Raw genomic sequence first — 24,291 nt, forward strand, 5'->3', positions numbered from 1 at the left:
TTTCTAGGTCCTCTGAAGTAAATACAATATGCGTACATCTGTCAAAGGTAAACCCCTTTACTTGTGTCAAATAAGAGGGTGAAAGTGCATCAAATACAAGTTGGGAAAAGGTCAAGCAGGATGATTGAAAGCGACATCAGATTGAGAAGGGGAGGAGGGGGGGGGGGTTGTTTAATAATCAGGTTAAATTGCTTTGCTCTTTCCCCCTGCAGTGAGGTAGGGATACCAGTGCTTATACTTTTTTTTAAAAAAAAGAAAGAAAAAAAAACACTTTGGTGTCCAGATTGAATTCAAATTCTATATTAAATGCTGTCACGGAGTTAGAAGATATCACAGTATTCAAATTCACACGTGTCATGGAGCACATTTGGCAGTGTAAAGGTCTCACACTGCACCCCTAATAAATAACCGTATTGGTTATAGCAACAGCAACATTCACAGGCTTTACCACTGACTCATGATAAAGCCTGTGAGCTTCAGCCTCTTTCATCCTAGTGCATTACATGCAGACCCGCAATGCCTTTCAGAGCTATAAATTACATCATCTAAATTATATTATGCTTTAGTTTAGTCCAGGCACCGGAATAGCACAAACCCTCTCAGACCATATTGTACTGTTTTTCTATCTTGAATGCCTCTTCCTAATCCCAGCCACACACAGCTCACGGGGCTCTTTATGTATCCAGAGGTAATTATGACTCACAAGATGTCTCAGGAGCCAGAATGACACCAAATGTATCCTTTTAGGAGTTTTCTTTCATAGCTTTAAAGATGTATCACTGGCTTTTCACACATGGCTTTAAAGGAAGAAAAACGTGCGGGTTTGGAAACAGCTGCAAGTGGAGCCTGGATCGTTTAGCAAACAAGGGCAGGTTGCTTCCTTCTTCAAAGCCACACATTTTTCATGAGCAAGTATGCTAAACATTGGAAACCCTGTTTCTCATTGATGTGATGGGAGGGGGAAATCCCTTCCAGCACCCACAGCTGGGTGCTGTCTGCAGCAGGAGGCCCGTGCAAGATTTCCATTATTATAACAGTGACGTTTTGCTTCATTTAGCAACAAGGTGAGGCACACGAGTCAGGAGACGTACCGTCTCTTCCAATTAAAAAGAAAAAAAAATAAAATAAACCTATTTAAAAAAGCCTTGACCTTTCAGTAGCCAAACATGCACAAATGAGGCAAAACACAGGTTCAAAATCACAAGCTTTGCAGTTTTCCTGCAGTGGTACCCTGCAGGGTGAGGTTAAAGCACAAGGTTCATGAAGTGTCCTTAAGAAAGGCTGATCACTCCCACACCTCTGCACCTGTCGACTATTTACAAGGTTAGATTGTGGATGCATCTTCTACTGTACCTGCATCTGCATCTTAGAGGCTCTCCACGCAAACATATACAAGCAACCCTTCATAAGAACCAGCCTGGAAACTCAGTTGATCTCATAACTGAGATGAGATATCAGCAGATATCAGTACATTACAATAGTGCTTTGTTGAGATATGAGTGAACGATCGTGGACAGTTATCATACAGTGATTGGCATAGTGGGATATGCATATTATTCAGCAGGGTAGGGTGGTGAGGGTGTCAAACCTTGGAAATAAGCACTTCAACATTCAGCCATATACAACCCAAATACAGACTTAGGCCCAGGCAGAGGGTCTAAGACTTGGAGTTCACTCATGGAGATGTCCAGACTGCAAATTCAAGTGCATAACTTAAGGGAAGAAAAAACAACATATCAAGGATCATGTCGGCCTATTGCTCCAACAACATGAAGGCCTTCGGGTGTTTGCTATACTCATAAAAGGCCATTTTGGGCAAGATTTATTCCTAGAAAAGTAAAGGGAGCAGGAGTTGCCTGTTCTATGTACATCACCACCCACACACCCATAGCAGCCTGCAACATCTCCATCGAAAGTCAGAGGGGGCAGCCTATCAGGCGTTTCTCCGGGAGTTACTGGTGGCGGATGAGCGGCCTGTCTCATGGTCCGGTCTGTATTTGAGCCAGCAGATGAGCCATGTGACGACCACCGAGAACATGGCCAAGATGCTGGCTACCGACAGGCAAATGGGTCCCGCCGGCGAGGGAGGAATGCTGTGGCTGTGCACAAAGATCAGGCCCATGAACAGCAGCACCAGCATGGAGAGGAAGGAGAAGATCACGCACACGCAGCCGGTGGTCAGCGCCACCCTCTTGCAGCTCTGACAGCTGTCGTAGCGCACCGAGTCCTGGGAGAGGGTTGTGGCCGCGGACACGGTGGTGGATGGGGTCGCCTGACTGGCGCTGGACGCCCCCGACGCCTCCTCCCGGCGGAGGGCGACGAGAGCCGGGTGCAGCGGGGGAGGGTACGGCGGCAAAGCGTCCTGAGGCAGGGGGTCCGAGTCGATGTAGAGCGGGAAATCCTCCGTCACCTTCGTGTTGTTGGGGAGGTTCTGTATCCGATAATCCGGAACCGGGGTCCGGTGGCGACAGACGGGGCAGCTGATGCGCCATGGCCGCTCCTCCCGAAGGTGAAGCGTGTTCAGGCACTCCTCGCAAAACGTGTGCAGGCACTCTAGGATCTTGGGAGCCCGGCGGTCAAGGTCGAAATAATTGTAGCAGATTTTGCACTCGTACTCCTCGTAGGGAAACGCCGAGGAGGCCTCGCCGGGGGGTTCCGCTCCACTCGATGCCAGATCTACCTCTGCCATGTCATCTTTCGCCATTCACATTCTCCGGTGAACACAAAGGGAGCTGGCGGACAGATGCTGATGACGGTGCACGTCTCTCCTTCTCTGCCCCCTCCTCTCCTCTCCCCTTTCATTGAAACGCCATCATCCGTGTGCAGACATCACCGCTCGTGTTTTCTTTTTTTTTATTGTTGTTTTTGGTTCTTTAAAAAAATAAATAAATAAATAAATAATCCTCCCTCTGCGTCCTTTTCATGTGGAGCCGCACGGACGCAGTTCGGGATCCAGGTAAAATATTTCAAATGAAGCCTTCGTTTCCTGTTCGCCTGTGTGGGAATAGATGATGTAATGGTGGTGACTCCGGTGGTGACTCCGGTGGGGGGGGCTCATCCATCCAGAGAGACCGAGAATCCCACAAAACAGAGAGAGAGAGAGCGAGAGAGAGAGAGGGGGGGGGGGACTCTGCGTCTTAGAGTCCTGTTAGAGAGCTGCTGTTGCTGTTCCCGCTGTGGTAGTGCAGCAGGCTGCCTATGATGACAGCCATGCTGGCTGGGAATTACGTAGACCCTGGCTCACAATAGGATGCGCTTATTTGGTCAACTGGGGGCGTCAATTCTCTGTTTCCTGTAACACGAAACATCAAAACTCACACGGTGTTCTGGCAGACAGAACGCGGTGTGTCACAGTGAGCATCAACAAGTTTCACGTGAACCAAGGAAGAGGCTCTTCAGAATCATTTACACCTGTAGTCTGAAAAATACATAGCTGGTGTAGGCTGTAGATGGAGGACAGACAACAATCATGGTCATAGTCGTTTTGAACTTCATACCTGCCCCAGAGGAAGCGAGGGACTAAAGTTGAAGCATAACATCTGAACATTTAGGGCAAATCTAATTAGCCGTTGGGTTATCAAATTAAACTCTAAAGTATGAACATGAGCTCTCAAATGAGAACCCTTTGGAGAGGTATTTTAAAGAATGAGCAGAATTGAAATCATCTGAGACACACATTTGGTTTGACGTAAGGCCAGGGTTCTCAACATGCAGCTCGCAGGCCAGTGACGCCCCCTCTCTAGAATCTTATGCAGTCCCTCAAACATGAAAGGAAAGAACGCATTAATTCATACAGAGTTGTAGTTGCTGTAGGGCAGGCAAATACTAACGCAATCAAATGCATCCTACACTCCTTTTCACCTGATGTCAGGCTGTGTCAGCCTGACTTGTAGTTACATTTCTAGGGAGCTGCACTTCAGGTTAAGTAGAAAGTCACTTTGTAGAGTTAGAGTTTCCAGTTATTTCGTTACAGTGCAGATTTCCCACAAAAGTCTAAATCAGGCATAAAAGGTGAAAACTCAGAAATTTTACTGCCTACACTGATACATATATATTTCTAGTAGTTCCTCTCTCACACCGCAAAATACAGGAAGGCCAAACTGATTCATTAACATTTGCAGCATGCAATTTACTGCTAATTGGCCTAAGTGTGTCTTATTTTTGCATTTAATATTGAAATGAACTGACTGCACCTGTGTTTAGAAAACTGTGCAACTTTTGTAAACACCTGTAGAACTAACCACACTTATAAGCGCTCACATGCTATTTCACCCTGTTTAGTAAACCTGGTCCACAGTGGCACACTGGGTGTGAAAAGAGAATCCCAAGCTCTAGTTTATTTGTGCAAGGGACCAACTGCCCAGAAGCATCCATGGTGCATTTGCAGAATGTGTGAGGGCACCATGAATGCTGAATGTCATACACAGGTTTTGCCAGACAGAGTCGTCTTTTTCAAAGAAGGTGTTGCGTATTTCAGAAAGCCGGCACCTTGCATTATAGCAGGATGGTTCCATAGATGAATAGTGTGGATTAACTGCTGCCCAGATCAACTGAAAAGAGTCAGAACAATAAGCAGTGAAAAACACAGCAAAGAACACCCTCGGACTGTTAAGAAGCCAAATGGTAAATGGACTGGTTCTTATATAGCGCTTTTCTACTCATCTGAGCACTCAAAGCGCTTTACACAACTTGTGCATTCACCCATTCACACCCATTCGCACAAGCACATCTCTCTAAGTGCTTTATAGCTAACATTCACACACATTCATACTCCGATGGATGCATCGGAGAGCAATTTGGGGTTAGTATCTTGCCCAAGGATATTTGGCATGCAGACTAGGCAAAGCCAGGAATCGAACCACCAACCTTCCGATCAGTAGATGACCTGCTCTACCACCTGAGCTACAGCCACCCCGTGTAGCCAACCGCCTATTATATGATCGAGCAAGATGGAAATATTTTTATTCCAAAACTACAGCAACTGACCTCCTGAATTCCCAAAAACCTGCAATATCAGTGATGTCAGCACAAGCACAAAGAAGAGGTGATGCAACACAGTAAAAAGCACTGTGTTATCATATTTAAAATGGGCAAATATTTGAACATGTCAGTTTTCATTGTATCCTTTCAATCTGACGAGGTTAAATGATGTCTGAATCACTGCATTCTGTTTGTAATCACAATTTACTTTGCACTCTAACAGGATTGTATAACTGATTTTTGTATTAGGTCCTGAGTAACCACGGGTAAGTTAGTTTACTGTTTGGTTATTCAATGATATGAGAAAATGAGCACCAACAATGAGTTTAGATTTTGCACATATAAAAGTGAACATGATAATGTCTACAGAATGACCTGTATCCACGTCAGAGCTGTTCCCAATCAAAGCTCACTGCTGTATTTAAACTGTACAGTTAAGTCTCTGCTGTGGTGAAAATCACAGGCAGATTAATTTTGTGGATAACCACCTCATGACCATAAAATGTTGATTTAAGTAATAAGCATTTCTTGAGGGTGAATTGAACATGTGCACTTGGGCTTCGTGGAATAATGTTTATTATTATTTTAAATCAGTGATCAATTAATTATTGATAGAAAAACAAATAGTTATTATTAAGAAAATACCTGTAGCCTGCAGAATATGATGGAGAAATGTGACCCTGGCAAAGGTTTCTTCTTAGTGACCTGACACATGACACACAAAAAACAAAGCATTGAAATCAAACACAACTTTACAATAATTTAGCTCAATAAAAACATAAAGGAAATCTTAAGCTTAAAAGACCAGAAAAATCGGAAATAAATTGAATACTATAGACTGAAGCCTGATGGGGTAAATCCTGCCTGTATTTTAAGCTCGGGAGAAAAGACAAGTCGTTACAAGAAAACATAAAGTTTCAGAAAAGCCTGTTAAACCACTTAGAGCATGCATGTGGTCTGAGCCTGTGGGAGAAGCAGATCACTGAATCTGATATCTACGAGATAAACCAATTATTGGAAAAGGGAAACTTGTGTTTTGAGACAAATGCTCACAGTTATGGCAGTTTACTGCAAAAAGCCACACAGTTTGACTCTTCAGACACTCCTTAGTAATAACTCAGTAATAATCCCCCTGACATGCTGATTTAACTTAAAACCTTCTATGAGCGCAGCCTTCGACCACTGAACTTCTGTTGTGCGGTTGTCAGCAACATGAAGATACAGCCCCGTCAAAAGCCCTGCTATCATGGACATGCCATAAATCTTCCTCGTGCTTGCTATAAATACTTGATGATAACACCTGAACCAGCCCGGTATAAAGGTCGCACTAACTTTTAGCTACTGGTGAGCAACTAAAGACTACCGGGTCAGCCCCCTTTTGTAGTTAGCCCCGCCTCGCTTTGCACACCTGTGACGCACGGCGAGCCGCACCTGTCCGCCCTTCTACACCCTGCCCCCTGGGATGCGCCCCTGCATGGGCTCATATCACTTTCCACTACTCCTCCTGTCCGGAACATCCTCATCACCTACTTCCTCTCCGTAGTTTGTGTGTGTGTGTGTGTGTGTGTGTGTGTCTGTGTGTGTGTGTGTGCATCTTTGTGTGAGTGTGTATGTCGGTTCACCTGTCGCGCTGCATGGAGCTCCTGACTTACCTCCACGATTCAGAGCTTGTGGCCCGGTTCCAGCGGCGATGCGGACTCTTCCTCGTCGAAAGCGCGCATCTCAAGCCCGAGAGACCACGTGGGCAGCTGGTGAGGGACAGATTGGACCACCAGGACCGCAATTCCAACTATAAATACAAGGAGAATGGATACGCTTCACGTGTAAGGTTTCTCCTTTAGTTCAATCAAAGCACCGGGGTGAAAGTGTTCATTTTTATTTATTTATTTATTTAAGTCCTGCTGTATGACATTAAATTCAGTAGGATAAAGCACAGTTGGTGTCGAATCTCTGAGAATTCACTTTCGGGTTCATTAGATTTATTTGAGATTATGCAAAACAAGCTGTCTGGCTTTTCCCGTTTGACTGGCTGCTTCTGGCAGCCAGCAGATCGCCATGTGTACTATAACAAGTTGGGTCACACACTAACATGTAACAGTGGCCTTGTTGTTTTTCTAAGTAATGTCACTGAGTGAAGATGTAGTCAGGTTACATTCTGACTTAAAAATGAAAGATTTCTTGATAAATGGATCAGCACAAAGCGATATGGTTGTTTTTAAAGGCTAGGAAACCTCAGTAACTGCAGTATATCTCCTTCTATGAGACTTATATACCGACAGAAAAGGCTGTGATGTCCTCTGTGACTCTGGAGGACCTTTGCCAGGTTAATTTTCCCCCCATTATGCCACAGTGATGTTGTAAGTGTGTCTTGGAAATGTTTATAACATAAAGTGTGAGCAACAAAGTGGAAGTGCCGGGTTAGAAAGCAGTGGGGATTTACTAGGCAATGTGAGGTTTAATAGGAGAGGCTAAGCAGTTGCATTATGGGAGATGTTGGACCCATGAGATTAAAACTGCAATTTAGGTGTCTCTGTGAATCCACTGGTTTCATGATAGTCATGCTTGAGTAAAGGAATCCTATAGGCTTCAAACTGCCTGCTTTTTAAATGAAGAAGCTTTAAAAGAAAAGTGATGTGCCACAAACAAAAGGTGTGTCTGGTCTGATCTGATCTGACAGACAGCCAGGCGTTATGCAGCTTGTTCCATGATGTTTGCATTTCATGTGCAGGACTGCGGTAGGCCTCGTTACGAGGTGAGGAACTGGCCGTTGCACTTCCTCTTCCTGCTGTCGGCCAGCCTCGGGCATGAAATCTTCTACATCACCTGTCTGCCCAACATACATTGGAGCGTGGACCCTTTCCTGTGCCGCCGCCTTCTCAACATGTGGGCCGTAAGTCGCAGCTGGAGAGAGTGTGTCTTTGTGTGTGAGTGTGTGTGTATGTCAGTCAGACTGCATCAGCGTGCCCAAGCCTCCAGTCTGATGTCTTTTTCCTTCACAATGCCACATCTCTTCTCTCTGCTTCTCTGCCTTCTTCTCTTCACCTTTCAACCTCCTTTCATCCTTGCCCCCCCCCCCCCTTCCAGTGACCTGTCTCTGACACCATCATGTGCATATATCCCCAGGCCTTGGGGTGGGGGGGCACAGGGGCCAGCCTGACCAGGACCCCTGACATGGTGAAAGGCCACACATGAGGACACATCAGTGGGAAAGTACTGTTAGGAGCTCCCCTTCAGATGTGTATTCTGGCAGAATCGAGCGCATGATGACCCTGAAAACATGTCAAACCCCAGAAGGAGTCTAGATGTAGACACACACAGACGGCCTCACTCTTTGCAGTGTGTGTGATGGGCAGTGTGTTTTCATGCCCTTTGTGTCCCTGCCCCGAATCCTGGGTGGATGCCCTGTATCTGAACTCCGTGTTTTTTGGGGGCGGGGTGGATTGGATATCATTCTTCTGGAATCCTGGCTGCACCATGCCCCTGTGTGAACTTTCAAACACACGCATAAACAGCTACACACACACTCGCAGTCCCCATCTCACTTGCTAAACACACTCATTGCCCTCCCTCTAGTTAGACATTACCAGCGTTACTGTGTGCTCTCCTCCCCCTGCTCTACCAGCAGAGTGTTTTATTGGCCTCGTCGGTGCATTTGAGCGTTCTCTCTCTCTGGACCTACCATTTGGTCTGTCAGCCCTCGGGGCGTGTCAGCCCGCACCTCTAACTTCTCAAAGCGCCCCGCCATTGTGTTGGTGGAGTTATCTGAGGTTAATGCAGGGCTTTGCACCCCCCGTCCTCTCTTCTGTCGCGCACATAAACAGCAAATCTTTGCGCTGGCAGCAGGGATGCCACATGCACCCTTGTGTCCTTCACTGCTCGCTCTTGGCTTTACTTAAACAATGACTTTGGTTGACTTAGAAAACAGTTACTGTGCCTCACCATATGGTCATGAATTACACAGGTGTCATTGTAACATAGCGTTATGCAAATCACATGTGCTGTTTAGAATATCAAAAATTTCAGGTTTACATCTGCACAATTGCATAGTTTGTGTTTTTTTTAACCACATGAGGTGTTCTAATATGATGTTCCTACATAGTGATAGAAGGTAATTTTATTCCCAGAAAAAGCCGCTTCTAACGAAATGTTAGAACAAACCATTTGATACAAATAAGATTATTCTTGAATGGAAAAGTAAAGGCCCACTCAGCAAAGACAATTCTGTAGAAACTTACAAAGGAGCACCGGAGGATCGTACTCTAAATCATAAAAGTTAAAAGAACTGCTTAAAACTGTGCCCAGAAGAATAACAGTTTCCACTTCCTTATTAAAGCTATTACAGTAAATTGCAGAAACTATGCTGTGGGGACCTGGCATATTGTCTCCACAGCCATATTACGGAGGAACGTGACTCCCAGAATGCCCATTGTACAAACCCAGCCCCTATTATTTGTAGTTAAGGAGTCGTGAAGTCAGGAAAGTTAAACTTTTCAAGGCTTTATTGCAAAAGGAATCATGTGATGTTCAATCTGAACACAAAGGTTGTTTTTTTTTCCTGGACTCTACTAGAGGAGCAAAGTGATCTAAGTAATAGGTGGGTGGGGACTTTGTTTGTGACGACCATTTTATATGACATCATGTAGAGCCAACACTATATAAAAACTGTCAGACTCCGAGCAGTCAGAGCTGGATCAGAGAAATTATCTGTACATACACTGACCTTTGAAACTTTGGTCATGTTTAATAGTGGCAGCCACTATGAGAGAAAATAAAATAAAGAATGATAGGTACACTTTAAAAGGACAAAATAATAACGTAAATTCAAACATAAAATTATCCCAAAAGTTATTATTATAGGAAAAAGGCACCGCACAGTGTTTTAATGACTCTGCATGTTATCTGAACATTATGTTGGTGTATAAGCTCAGTTTTAAGGAAATCCATGATAGAACCTCTTGAAGCTGTGATATCGGTGGTTATATTCACTGATACTTCACTTTGTTTGGTGCATTCATTAACAGGGTTAGGGTCCTACAATGATTTATCACAATAATTCTGATGACACATGTATTTTACAGCACCTTGGAGGTCATATATTAGAAAAATATATGAGCTAGCCACCCAGTTTTGAGCTAAGCTAAGCTAAGCTAAGCCCCTTAGCATGTCACCATGAACTAACATTCTTGTGTTTTTGACTTATAAACAGTAGCCTGTGGGACAGCCAATCTCCTCCACACACACACACACACACACACACACACACACGCACACACACGCACACACACACACACACACACACACACTCATTTTCATATCTTAGTGAGGACATCTTGCTTCTCCTAGCCCAGGGGTCGGCAACCTGCGGCTCCGGAGCCGCATGCGGCTCTTTAGTCTTTATTTTGCGGCTCCGGGTGGTTTGGGAAAATAAATTATAAGTATTTACCTGAAGTGTATTTTATTTGTGTTTAGTTCTTTTTTTAACTTGTAGTTCTAAATTGGAAGATTATTGTGATTTTGAAATATAAGAATAAAATTGTATTTTATTATTTTTTCATCGCTCAAAATAAGCGCCACACTCGCGGAAGCCGGTGTACCCACCGAAACGCCGTGCATTTATCGAGACTTTCAACCCCAGGTAGGCCAATTATGGATCTTCGGATCCACATTATGTCGGCAGCTGTTCTCCACCATGAACTATGTTAAAAACAAACACCGCTCACACCTCACAGGTGGCAGCTTACAGTCCTGCGTAAAGATGAAAGCCCTGATTTGCAGACGCTGTGCGCAGAGGTTCGGGACCATAAGTCTTATTGTAAACATACAGCAGACCCGACGATGTTTGCATGAACATGCTTTTCAGCATCTCTTTATTGACCGCTTTTCACACACGGTTGCTGTACGCATACAGCCGGCTGTAGCTTTTCAACAGAGAGCACAGACTTTAAGGCAGCGAGGTGTGATTGCGGGTGCCGCTCAGGTGCGTCCCCTCCCCTGCAGCGGCGCTGCAGACCACCCCCCGCCACACACATTAACCAGGTAAAATACATATTTAGGCAGAATTTTGCAAATATCTATTTTTTTTAGCAGCATAGTGCTTTTTTTTCAATTATTTTTTAAAAGTCAGGTCAAGGTCCAAAAGGCGATATAAGGGTGGTGGCTCACAACAGTTTTTGTTTGCTACATGGATCATTTTAGTTCAGCTTTCCTTTTGTTATATTTCTTTAAGAGTTCAAAATGTGTTATTTACATGAATAAAATGTAATTTTCTCTGTAGCACTTCATGGATTTCATAAGCAACACACCTTAGTTGCTCTGTGGATTCTTTTAAAAAGCAGTTAAAAACTTTTCTGTTCAAACAAGCCTTTTGTTGATCTACGTATTTTATATTCTTTACATTATTTACATTTGATCTTTTACATTGTGTATAATGTCTATTGATTGTATTGTTTATTTTAATATTTGTGTACAGCGCTTTGTGACTGCCTGTCTGTGAAAAGCGCTTAATAAATAAACTTTACTTACTTACTTTAGTTGTTCACACAAAGCATAAAGGTAAAAAAAACCCAATATATACAGTGTTATCTTCATTTTAGATTTCAAAAAGTATTTGCGGCTCCCAGTGTTTTCTTTTGCGTGGAAACTGGGTCCAAATGGCTCTTTGGGTGTTAAAGGTTGCAGACCCCTGTCCTAGCCGCTTACACTAACCCTAACAATCAAAAATGAATGCCTAACCCAAACCCTTAGGCTAAATCTCACCATAGCCTAATTGTAACAATGACACTAAACCACATTTTGAGCCTCAAAAATGCCTTTAAACTTGTGGGGATGGGCATTTTGTCCCCATAAGTGACTGTTGGTCCCCACAAGTCTAGTGAATTCCAATTTTCTGTCCTCACAAAGATGTCTAAACAAGTACTCACACCGACATATGCATATGCACGCACGCTTGCACAGAGTCTCATCTACATGTTGACAGATCAAAGTCCAAAGCTGCTCTGGCCTCGATCAATATACTTATTCACAAGATCACTCAGAGCATGTGTGAGCTATCTTTAACTCTTCCCCTAATGTGGCCAGACTGTCCCTGGGTCAACCCGTTTGATGTGACCGTTACGATGAGACACTGGGGTGACAGCTTCACTGGAGGCAGCTGAATGTGATGTTTGTGTGGATGGTGAGTTCAGAGGGTGGTGGAGGGGTATCATATCATGCAAGCACTTGAACTGGTATGCAGATCCATTGTGTGAAGGCAGACGGTGGGGGTGCACACTAGTATGGATTATTGCTTGAATACACAGTTGTGACGTACGAAAGGGGTCGGGTTTGCCATTGTCTGACCTCAGTTTATTGTTCACCTCCTGGAGCCAATTATTCTGTCTGTCTCAGTTTGTGTGGGTACAGTCAGTGTAGATGCAAATATTGCAATAACACACTTCATATTCAGTCATGACCAGAGGATAGGGATAGGGAGAGAAGGGACAGTGTAGTTTTGGATGAGGAAAACAAAGAGGTTTGTGAGCTCTGGTTTACCACCAGAGCTCACAGTGAGAGATACTGTCCATATCCAATGCAATTCTCCATTGCAGAAGTGCCTTAAATCTGCATTGTTTCTTCTGGCCTTTAAGGGGTTTATATAAAAGTCTAGGAAAAAAGGTCTCTATTAATCACTTGATTTGTGATGTCAGTACACACTTACCTAATTCCCCAGTCCCAATTTCTAGGAACTGGTTGGTTTGGCAGTTGAGTACAATGTGTACCTTGGAGGCGGACTTTCTTCGTTTCTGGTTTCCATTTGCCTTTATCAAGTTTCACTGCCACTCAAAGTTAGTTAGTGAGTGTTTGCAGACACATTGACTATGGGTGACTGCTATAATGTTTAAGTGACCAGCACTATCTTTGCAACCAATTCTACCTAGCAACAGCCCCCAGCAACCACTGCGCAACTGGTTGCAGAATAAGACTGGATGTTCCCAGAGGGGTCCCAAACTGGCCTCTAGGCCTGTGCGACAGAGGTCTAATAGGTTTGTCCTTTATTCACTACTTTTCGCTAAGTCAAACTTAACACTATGATTATATATATATATATATATATATATATATATATATATATATATATATATATATATATAATCATAGTGTTAAGTTTGACTTAGCGAAAAGTAGTGAATAAAGGACATATATATATATATATATATATTTATATATATATATATATCAGTCTAGGAATGGCACAAAGGGTCACAACAGCGGGCAGCTCACATATTTGATTTTATTGGATTTGGGCACCAAATATCCTCCATGATTCAATCCAGATGGATTTGTGTCTCCTCCAAAGATCAACCTGGGGATCTTTTACTTAGCTGAATGTGTTACTCAAACCACACTAGCTTTACATGTATAGTTATCCTCACACTTTGTTTTGTGGTAATTAGCAATTTTTGTTTCATAGCATTGCATTAAATGAATTGCAGATTTTTAAACATATTCACAAGCTCATTTGTGTTATTAGGTATGTTTTTGAAGTCTGAGTAATTATTTCTCCCAGCCTTAAACCTCAATTAAATCTACTGGTTCAGATTTGTGCCTAAAAGACAGAAATGACAGTATCAATCGTCTCATCTAACTCTCGGTTAAAGTGTGCATGTGTTAATTCTAGTCTGTGTAGCAATGATGAACCAGACAATGATGGGCTATCTCTGTAGGAAAGACTCTTTCTATCCCACCTATGAACACAGCAACCCTCAAGAAGAGGTTTTATCAGTCCGAGCTCTGACTTCAGCCTCATCCAGCATATTAATTTATATTGTTTAAGATTGACACGGATGTTCAGTGTCCTCACACAATTGGTCCTATCATTTTTCTGTCTGCATCTGTTTCTCTAAATAGTTGCTGCACTAACAGCGGGTCAGAAGATGTGCTCTTATATCATTTGCCATGGTAACAAGCGTTTCCTGATTACAGTGTCAGTGGAGACGGTAATAACAACCTCTCTATTCTCTCCCTTAAACACACACATTAGCATCCTATCTCCCTCTCCATGAACTAGCCTCCCTGCTTCTTGCTAAGACAGCCATTCATTAAATATACAAGGCAGAGCTTTAAATAAACCCGGAGCTGGAGCAGGCTGCCCCATCGAGGGCCACTGGGGATCTCATGAAAAAGAATAGGCAGCACATTTGGCAGGACACACACATCGGTACAGCACGCATGCACACCTTGCGCCGACTGTGTCATTGTGTCAGAACCCCTCTGTCTCACCATACCAGCTGGAGACGCTGCATCAGCAAACTCTACTTTCTTCAGTCGTCTGTTCCTTGTGGTAGATTTTGTTACCATACTACTGCAGCATCTGCACTTTATCCAAGTGTGAGTCTCTGCTCTTGGGCAGTTTTTCTTTTTTGAGTGGGGACGATGATTACTTATTTATGAGATTGTGTGATTAGCTTTAACCCTTTAAGACCTACCATAGAACCAAGTCCGCCAGAGCTTATATTATATTTTTACATGCTGTGGAGCCATTTTTGGGAGCATTTCAAGTTGATATACATCAATACAACCATTACAGCCTAGATTTTAATAATATGTAGGAATTAAGTGCATAGTAATTACATAAATTGCAAAAAAGTGCAATAAACTACAAAAAAATTGAAAATCGTTTTTGTTTTTTTTACATATATTTCTAGTTAGAGAAATTTAAGAGGCTTATCCCTCAAAACTGTAAATAGAAAAAAGTTGCACAAAATAGTTTCCCACCACAGGAAATTTATTTTGAGTATCTTCATAGTTTTATTTTTGAAATACACCAATTTTTATATACTGCAGGAAAAACGAAAATAAATATTTTAATGCAAATTTGCAAAAAAGCAGCATATGCATGAAAATAAACTATTTCCAGCAGTGCAATATGAGTCCTAAGCATCCCAGAAACGACACAGAAAGTCATAAAGTCAAAGATAACTTTTAAAAACACCAGTATAGGCTCATTGAGGCCCGGACGGTAAAAAACTACATTTCCGCGAAAATGACGTCACTTCCGGTTTCGGGCAGGTCATGGCGGACATGCGATAGTTCGCGCTGACGGCTAATCCAATGTAGGAAGTGTTATGAACAGCTGATCGGATCGGCAAAGCGTGTTTCTGGAATATTATGTTTTTGTTGCTGCAAGTGCTTTTTATGCAGTTTTTGCAAAGCTATATGTGGAAGGAAACTGTGACCAAGGACAAGCTGATGGCATAAGATATGTCTGTGAAGGTTCTCAGTCATCCAGGTCATCGTAGTCAAAGGAGCTTGCAAAGAAAAGCGTCTGGACTTCTTTAAGTTACTTGAAGACGTTTCACCTCTCATCCGAGAAGCTTCTTCAGTTCTAAGGTCAAATGGTGGAGAGTCCCAGATATAAACCTAGTGGGAGTGTCCCCCCACAGAGGGACAAAAGGACCCCCTGATGATCCTCTAATCGCCTGAGCCAAGGTGTGGAACTGGGTGTGGGTCCCAATCAGCCAGAGTTTCAGGTGAGTTCATTGTGAAACCTGGCCCCACCTTATCATGCGAATTCCTGAGGTCAGATGGCCCAGGGTGTGAGTGGGCGTTAAGGCGTCTGGGAAGGGATCTCAAAACTGGATTATAGATGGCAGAGAGTTGGTGTCGTAAACCACCGCCTCTGTTCAAAGATGGCCGCTCACAGTGGACATAGATGGCTTCTTTCACTCCTCTTTCAAACCATCTGTCCTCTCTGTCCAAAATGTGAACATTGGCATCCTCGAAAGAGTGTCCTTTATCCTTAAGATGCAGATGGACAGCTGAGTCTTGTCCTGTGGAGGTGGCTCTTCTGTGTTGTGCCATGCGCTTGTGAAGTGGCTGTTTGGTCTCTCCAATGTAGAGGTCTGGGCATTCCTCGCTGCACTGTACGGCATACACCACATTGTTAAGTCTGTGTTTTGGCGTTTTGTCTTTCGGGTGAACCAGTTTTTGTCTGAGTGTGTTGCTGGGTCTGAAGTACACCGGGATGTCATGCTTGGAGAAAACCCTCCTGAGTTTCTCTGATACACCGGCTACATAGGGGATAACAATGTTGTTGCGTCTGTCCTTCTTATCCTCCCTCGCTGGTGTCTGATCTTCTTTTCTGTGCCTCTTTGCTGACTTTAAGAATGCCCATTTAGGATAGCCGCACGTTTTGAGTGCTTCCTTTACATGTTTGTGTTCCTTCTTTTTCCCTTCAGGCTTAGAGGGAACATGTTCTGCCCGGTGGTGTAAGGTCCTGATCACTCCAAGTTTGTGTTCCAGAGGGTGATGGGAGTCAAACAGGAGGTACTGGTCCGTGTGTGTGGGCTTCCGGTAAACTTCGATGTTGAGGTTGCCATTCTCTTCAATGTGCACAGCGCAGTCCAGGAAAGGCAAACAGTCGTCCTTTGTGTCTTCCCTGGTGAACTTGATGTTTTTATCCACAGCGTTGATGTGCGCAGTGAAGGATTCCACTTCTTGTGTCTTGATTTTGACCCAGGTGTCGTCTACATATCTGTACCAGTGGCTGGGTACTCTTCCTTTGAAAGAGCCAAGAGCCTTCCTTTCCACTTCCTCCATGTAAAGGTTGGCTACAATAGGTGACACGGGGGAGCCCATGGCACAGCCATGTTTTTGTCTGTAATAGCCTTCGTTGTATTTGAAATATGTGGTGGTGAGGCAGAGGTCTAACAGTGTGCAAATCTGATCGGGTGTGAAGTTGGTCCTGTCCTCCAAGGAGTTGTCTTCTTGTAGTCGTTTTCTGACAGTCTCCACTGCCTCCGTGGTGGGTATGCAAGTGAAGAGAGAGACTACATCAAAGGACACTATTGTTTCATCTGGATCCAGGGTAAGTTTCTGGACCTTGTCAGTGAAGTCGGTGGAGTTCTTGATGTGGTGTGGGGTGTTCCCCACGAGAGGAGCAAGGATGGTAGCAAGGTGTTTTGCAATGTTATAAGTGGCTGAGTTTATGCTACTCACTATGGGTCTGAGTGGGACAGCTTCCTTGTGGATTTTTGGAAGTCCGTAAATGCAGGGTATGGCATCCCCTGGGTAAAGGCGGTGATAAGTAAGGCGGTCAATGATTTTGTCCTTTTCCAAGTCTTGAAGGCAAGCTATAACTTTCTTTTTGTAGCTGCTTGTGGGGTCTCGCTTTAAGGCTTCGTAGGTATTGTTGTCACTGAGGAGAGTAGTGATCTTTGTATGGTAATCTGTAGTGTTTAGGACCACGGTGCATCTTCCCTTATCCGCTGGTAAAACAGTGATGTTGTGGTCTTTGCTCAGGGAAGCGACAGCCTTCTTTTCCTGTATTGTGAGGTTGGACGGAGGGACTTTGGCACTGGAGAGGGTGGCTGAGACTTTCATCCTGATTTGCTCTGCTTCTGTCTGTGATAATTTATTAATCCGAATGGCAGATTCTGTGGCTGTGATGAGGTCCACTATGGGCAACTGTTGTGGAGAAATGGCAAAATTGAGACCTTTGGCTAATACTCTCTTTTCAGGTTCAGTGAGATTCCTGTCTGAAAAGTTCTTAACCCATTTCTCCTGACTGTCTTCAGGTGTGTTTTCTTCTATGGGTTGTGTAGGTTCAGATTCAGAATGAGGAGTGTGTGTTTTTGAAAGCAAGGTGTGAAATTTCCTGCGTTGTCTTTCTTTTCCTTTCGAGTGTTGGGCCCGCTGAGCCTTGTCCACAAACTTGTAAACCTCTTCTAAGATTGGAGAGGGTAGAAGTGTTTCCAGTTCCTGCAGAGTCTGGCTGATCTTGATCTGGAGGGCATCTATAGTGAAATGGACCTGTCTTATCCTTTCACTTAAAAGGTGATTTTGCACTCTCTGTAGAATCAAGTCTGCTCTGTATCCCCTGACAGTGGATCCAAGGCGCAGGCTCTTGGGAACAACTCTGGTTTGTCTGCATCTTAGGTTGAAACGGAGATGGTTCCTATAATCCGCTAGTTTCCTTGATTCCCTTTCATACTCCCGCACCAGTTGAAGGGTGTTCCTCCCAAAATGTACGGTAATATGTCTGTGAAGGTTCTCAGTCATCCAGGTCATCGTAGTCAAAGGAGCTTGCAAAGAAAAGCGTCTGGACTTCTTTAGGTTACTTGAAGACGTTTCACCTCTCATCCGAGAGGCTTCTTCAGTTCTAAGGTCAAATGGTGGAGAGTCCCAGATATAAACCTAGTGGGAGTGTCCCCCCACAGAGGGACAAAAGGACCCCCTGATGATCCTCTAATCGCCTGAGCCAAGGTGTGGAACTGGGTGTGGGTCCCAATCAGCCAGAGTTTCAGGTGAGTTCATTGTGAAACCTGGCCCCACCTTATCATGCGAATTCCTGAGGTCAGATGGCCCAGGGTGTGAGTGGGCGTTAAGGCATCTGGGAAGGGATCTCAAAACTGGATTATAGATGGCAGAGAGTTGGTGTCGTAAACCACCGCCTCTGTTCAAAGATGGCCGCTCACAGTGGACATAGATGGCTTCTTTTATTCCTCTTTCAAACCATCTGTCCTCTCTGTCCAAAATGTGAACATTGGCATCCTCGAAAGAGTGTCCTTTATCCTTAAGATGCAGATGGACAGCTGAGTCTTGTCCTGTCGAGGTGGCTCTTCTGTGTTGTGCCATGCGCTTGTGAAGTGGCTGTTTGGTCTCTCCAATGTAGAGGTCTGGGCATTCCTCGCTGCACTGTACAGCATACACCACATTGTTAAGTCTGTGTTTTGGCGTTTTGTCTTTCGGGTGAACCAGTTTTTGTCTGAGTGTGTTGCTGGGTCTGAAGTACACCGGGATGTCATGCTTGGAGAAAACCCTCCTGAGTTTCTCTGATACACCGGCTACATAGGGGATAACAATGTTGTTGCGTCTGTCCTTCTTATCCTCCCTCGCTGGTGTCTGATCTTCTTTTCTGTGCCTCTTTGCTGACTTTAAGAATGCCCATTTAGGATAGCCGCACGTTTTGAGTGCTTCCTTTACATGTTTGTGTTCCTTCTTTTTCCCTTCAGGCTTAGAGGGAACATGTTCTGCCCGGTGGTGTAAGGTCCTGATCACTCCAAGTTTGTGTTCCAGAGGGTGATGGGAGTCAAACAGGAGGTACTGGTCCGTGTGTGTGGGCTTCCGGTAAACTTCGATGTTGAGGTTGCCATTCTCTTCAATGTGCACAGCGCAGTCCAGGAAAGGCAAACAGTCGTCCTTTGTGTCTTCCCTGGTGAACTTGATGTTTTTATCCACAGCGTTGATGTGCGCAGTGAAGGATTCCACTTCTTGTGTCTTGATTTTGACCCAGGTGTCGTCTACATATCTGTACCAGTGGCTGGGTACTCTTCCTTTGAAAGAGCCAAGAGCCTTCCTTTCCACTTCCTCCATGTAAAGGTTGGCTACAATAGGTGACACGGGGGAGCCCATGGCACAGCCATGTTTTTGTCTGTAATAGCCTTCGTTGTATTTGAAATATGTGGTGGTGAGGCAGAGGTCTAACAGTGTGCAAATCTGATCGGGTGTGAAGTTGGTCCTGTCCTCCAAGGAGTTGTCTTCTTGTAGTCGTTTTCTGACAGTCTCCACTGCCTCCGTGGTGGGTATGCAAGTGAAGAGAGAGACTACATCAAAGGACACTATTGTTTCATCTGGATCCAGGGTAAGTTTCTGGACCTTGTCAGTGAAGTCGGTGGAGTTCTTGATGTGGTGTGGGGTGTTCCCCACGAGAGGAGCAAGGATGGTAGCAAGGTGTTTTGCAATGTTATAAGTGGCTGAGTTTATGCTACTCACTATGGGTCTGAGTGGGACAGCTTCCTTGTGGATTTTTGGAAGTCCGTAAATGCAGGGTATGGCATCCCCTGGGTAAAGGCGGTGATAAGTAAGGCGGTCAATGATTTTGTCCTTTTCCAAGTCTTGAAGGCAAGCTATAACTTTCTTTTTGTAGCTGCTTGTGGGGTCTCGCTTTAAGGCTTCGTAGGTATTGTTGTCACTGAGGAGAGTAGTGATCTTTGTATGGTAATCTGTAGTGTTTAGGACCACGGTGCATCTTCCCTTATCCGCTGGTAAAACAGTGATGTTGTGGTCTTTGCTCAGGGAAGCGACAGCCTTCTTTTCCTGTATTGTGAGGTTGGACGGAGGGACTTTGGCACTGGAGAGGGTGGCTGAGACTTTCATCCTGATTTGCTCTGCTTCTGTCTGTGATAATTTATTAATCCGAATGGCAGATTCTGTGGCTGTGATGAGGTCCACTATGGGCAACTGTTGTGGAGAAATGGCAAAATTGAGACCTTTGGCTAATACTCTCTTTTCAGGTTCAGTGAGATTCCTGTCTGAAAAGTTCTTAACCCATTTCTCCTGACTGTCTTCAGGTGTGTTTTCTTCTATGGGTTGTGTAGGTTCAGATTCAGAATGAGGAGTGTGTGTTTTTGAAAGCAAGGTGTGAAATTTCCTGCGTTGTCTTTCTTTTCCTTTCGAGTGTTGGGCCCGCTGAGCCTTGTCCACAAACTTGTAAACCTCTTCTAAGATTGGAGAGGGTAGAAGTGTTTCCAGTTCCTGCAGAGTCTGGCTGATCTTGATCTGGAGGGCATCTATAGTGAAATGGACCTGTCTTATCCTTTCACTTAAAAGGTGATTTTGCACTCTCTGTAGAATCAAGTCTGCTCTGTATCCCCTGACAGTGGATCCAAGGCGCAGGCTCTTGGGAACAACTCTGGTTTGTCTGCATCTTAGGTTGAAACGGAGATGGTTCCTATAATCCGCTAGTTTCCTTGATTCCCTTTCATACTCCCGCACCAGTTGAAGGGTGTTCCTCCCAAAATGTACGGTAATATGTCTGTGAAGGTTCTCAGTCATCCAGGTCATCGTAGTCAAAGGAGCTTGCAAAGAAAAGCGTCTGGACTTCTTTAGGTTACTTGAAGACGTTTCACCTCTCATCCGAGAGGCTTCTTCAGTTCTAAGGTCAAATGGTGGAGAGTCCCAGATATAAACCTAGTGGGAGTGTCCCCCCACAGAGGGACAAAAGGACCCCCTGATGATCCTCTAATCGCCTGAGCCAAGGTGTGGAACTGGGTGTGGGTCCCAATCAGCCAGAGTTTCAGGTGAGTTCATTGTGAAACCTGGCCCCACCTTATCATGCGAATTCCTGAGGTCAGATGGCCCAGGGTGTGAGTGGGCGTTAAGGCATCTGGGAAGGGATCTCAAAACTGGATTATAGATGGCAGAGAGTTGGTGTCGTAAACCACCGCCTCTGTTCAAAGATGGCCGCTCACAGTGGACATAGATGGCTTCTTTTATTCCTCTTTCAAACCATCTGTCCTCTCTGTCCAAAATGTGAACATTGGCATCCTCGAAAGAGTGTCCTTTATCCTTAAGATGCAGATGGACAGCTGAGTCTTGTCCTGTCGAGGTGGCTTTTCTGTGTTGTGCCATGCGCTTGTGAAGTGGCTGTTTGGTCTCTCCAATGTAGAGGTCTGGGCATTCCTCGCTGCACTGTACAGCATACACCACATTGTTAAGTCTGTGTTTTGGCGTTTTGTCTTTCGGGTGAACCAGTTTTTGTCTGAGTGTGTTGCTGGGTCTGAAGTACACCGGGATGTCATGCTTGGAGAAAACCCTCCTGAGTTTCTCTGATACACCGGCTACATAGGGGATAACAATGTTGTTGCGTCTGTCCTTCTTATCCTCCCTCGCTGGTGTCTGATCTTCTTTTCTGTGCCTCTTTGCTGACTTTAAGAATGCCCATTTAGGATAGCCGCACGTTTTGAGTGCTTCCTTTACATGTTTGTGTTCCTTCTTTTTCCCTTCAGGCTTAGAGGGAACATGTTCTGCCCGGTGGTGTAAGGTCCTGATCACTCCAAGTTTGTGTTCCAGAGGGTGATGGGAGTCAAACAGGAGGTACTGGTCCGTGTGTGTGGGCTTCCGGTAAACTTCGATGTTGAGGTTGCCATTCTCTTCAATGTGCACAGCGCAGTCCAGGAAAGGCAAACAGTCGTCCTTTGTGTCTTCCCTGGTGAACTTGATGTTTTTATCCACAGCGTTGATGTGCGCAGTGAAGGATTCCACTTCTTGTGTCTTGATTTTGACCCAGGTGTCGTCTACATATCTGTACCAGTGGCTGGGTACTCTTCCTTTGAAAGAGCCAAGAGCCTTCCTTTCCACTTCCTCCATGTAAAGGTTGGCTACAATAGGTGACACGGGGGAGCCCATGGCACAGCCATGTTTTTGTCTGTAATAGCCTTCGTTGTATTTGAAATATGTGGTGGTGAGGCAGAGGTCTAACAGTGTGCAAATCTGATCGGGTGTGAAGTTGGTCCTGTCCTCCAAGGAGTTGTCTTCTTGTAGTCGTTTTCTGACAGTCTCCACTGCCTCCGTGGTGGGTATGCAAGTGAAGAGAGAGACTACATCAAAGGACACTATTGTTTCATCTGGATCCAGGGTAAGTTTCTGGACCTTGTCAGTGAAGTCGGTGGAGTTCTTGATGTGGTGTGGGGTGTTCCCCACGAGAGGAGCAAGGATGGTAGCAAGGTGTTTTGCAATGTTATAAGTGGCTGAGTTTATGCTACTCACTATGGGTCTGAGTGGGACAGCTTCCTTGTGGATTTTTGGAAGTCCGTAAATGCAGGGTATGGCATCCCCTGGGTAAAGGCGGTGATAAGTAAGGCGGTCAATGATTTTGTCCTTTTCCAAGTCTTGAAGGCAAGCTATAACTTTCTTTTTGTAGCTGCTTGTGGGGTCTCGCTTTAAGGCTTCGTAGGTATTGTTGTCACTGAGGAGAGTAGTGATCTTTGTATGGTAATCTGTAGTGTTTAGGACCACGGTGCATCTTCCCTTATCCGCTGGTAAAACAGTGATGTTGTGGTCTTTGCTCAGGGAAGCGACAGCCTTCTTTTCCTGTATTGTGAGGTTGGACGGAGGGACTTTGGCACTGGAGAGGGTGGCTGAGACTTTCATCCTGATTTGCTCTGCTTCTGTCTGTGATAATTTATTAATCCGAATGGCAGATTCTGTGGCTGTGATGAGGTCCACTATGGGCAACTGTTGTGGAGAAATGGCAAAATTGAGACCTTTGGCTAATACTCTCTTTTCAGGTTCAGTGAGATTCCTGTCTGAAAAGTTCTTAACCCATTTCTCCTGACTGTCTTCAGGTGTGTTTTCTTCTATGGGTTGTGTAGGTTCAGATTCAGAATGAGGAGTGTGTGTTTTTGAAAGCAAGGTGTGAAATTTCCTGCGTTGTCTTTCTTTTCCTTTCGAGTGTTGGGCCCGCTGAGCCTTGTCCACAAACTTGTAAACCTCTTCTAAGATTGGAGAGGGTAGAAGTGTTTCCAGTTCCTGCAGAGTCTGGCTGATCTTGATCTGGAGGGCATCTATAGTGAAATGGACCTGTCTTATCCTTTCACTTAAAAGGTGATTTTGCACTCTCTGTAGAATCAAGTCTGCTCTGTATCCCCTGACAGTGGATCCAAGGCGCAGGCTCTTGGGAACAACTCTGGTTTGTCTGCATCTTAGGTTGAAACGGAGATGGTTCCTATAATCCGCTAGTTTCCTTGATTCCCTTTCATACTCCCGCACCAGTTGAAGGGTGTTCCTCCCAAAATGTACGGTAATATGTCTGTGAAGGTTCTCAGTCATCCAGGTCATCGTAGTCAAAGGAGCTTGCAAAGAAAAGCGTCTGGACTTCTTTAGGTTACTTGAAGACGTTTCACCTCTCATCCGAGAGGCTTCTTCAGTTCTAAGGTCAAATGGTGGAGAGTCCCAGATATAACCCTAGTGGGAGTGTCCCCCCACAGAGGGACAAAAGGACCCCCTGATGATCCTCTAATCGCCTGAGCCAAGGTGTGGAACTGGGTGTGGGTCCCAATCAGCCAGAGTTTCAGGTGAGTTCATTGTGAAACCTGGCCCCACCTTATCATGCGAATTCCTGAGGTCAGATGGCCCAGGGTGTGAGTGGGCGTTAAGGCATCTGGGAAGGGATCTCAAAACTGGATTATAGATGGCAGAGAGTTGGTGTCGTAAACCACCGCCTCTGTTCAAAGATGGCCGCTCACAGTGGACATAGATGGCTTCTTTTATTCCTCTTTCAAACCATCTGTCCTCTCTGTCCAAAATGTGAACATTGGCATCCTCGAAAGAGTGTCCTTTATCCTTAAGATGCAGATGGACAGCTGAGTCTTGTCCTGTCGAGGTGGCTCTTCTGTGTTGTGCCATGCGCTTGTGAAGTGGCTGTTTGGTCTCTCCAATGTAGAGGTCTGGGCATTCCTCGCTGCACTGTACAGCATACACCACATTGTTAAGTCTGTGTTTTGGCGTTTTGTCTTTCGGGTGAACCAGTTTTTGTCTGAGTGTGTTGCTGGG

At 44.7% G+C, this 24,291-nt stretch overlaps 2 protein-coding genes across 3 annotated transcripts in view; one reads left to right on the plus strand and one right to left on the minus strand.

Annotated features, from left to right (window-relative positions):
* Nucleotides 1-250: 250 nt before the first annotated feature.
* Nucleotides 251-6,348, minus strand: rnf228 (ring finger protein 228). The gene has a single exon (XM_085130993.1). It carries the CDS (start codon nucleotides 2,702-2,704, stop codon nucleotides 1,934-1,936), a length of 771 nt encoding a protein of 256 aa, XP_084987119.1. The 5' UTR covers nucleotides 2,705-6,348; the 3' UTR covers nucleotides 251-1,933.
* Nucleotides 6,349-6,408: 60 nt separating this feature from the next.
* sgpp2 (sphingosine-1-phosphate phosphatase 2) overlaps nucleotides 6,409-24,291 on the plus strand; it is a 30,802-nt gene continuing 12,919 nt past the window's right edge. Inside the window, exons 1-2 of one of the 2 annotated variants that reach the window (XM_085130991.1) lie at nucleotides 6,409-6,803; nucleotides 7,709-7,870. In XM_085130991.1, the coding sequence (XP_084987117.1) occupies nucleotides 6,591-6,803; nucleotides 7,709-7,870 (375 nt within the window). In that variant the 5' untranslated portion in view covers nucleotides 6,409-6,590. Of the gene's footprint in view, nucleotides 6,804-7,708; nucleotides 7,871-13,201; nucleotides 14,347-24,291 lie in introns of those variants that run through there. The other variant, XM_085130992.1, reaches the window with a different exon arrangement.

Source organism: Neolamprologus multifasciatus, chromosome 14 (genome assembly GCF_963576455.1).
Source record: "Neolamprologus multifasciatus chromosome 14, fNeoMul1.2, whole genome shotgun sequence".
Lineage (NCBI taxonomy): Eukaryota > Metazoa > Chordata > Actinopteri > Cichliformes > Cichlidae > Neolamprologus > Neolamprologus multifasciatus.

Coding starts and splice junctions, on each gene's coding strand:
- rnf228 (XM_085130993.1), bottom strand. CDS start 2,704: ATGGCGAAAGATGACATGGCAGAGGTAGATCTGGCATCGAGTGGAGCG.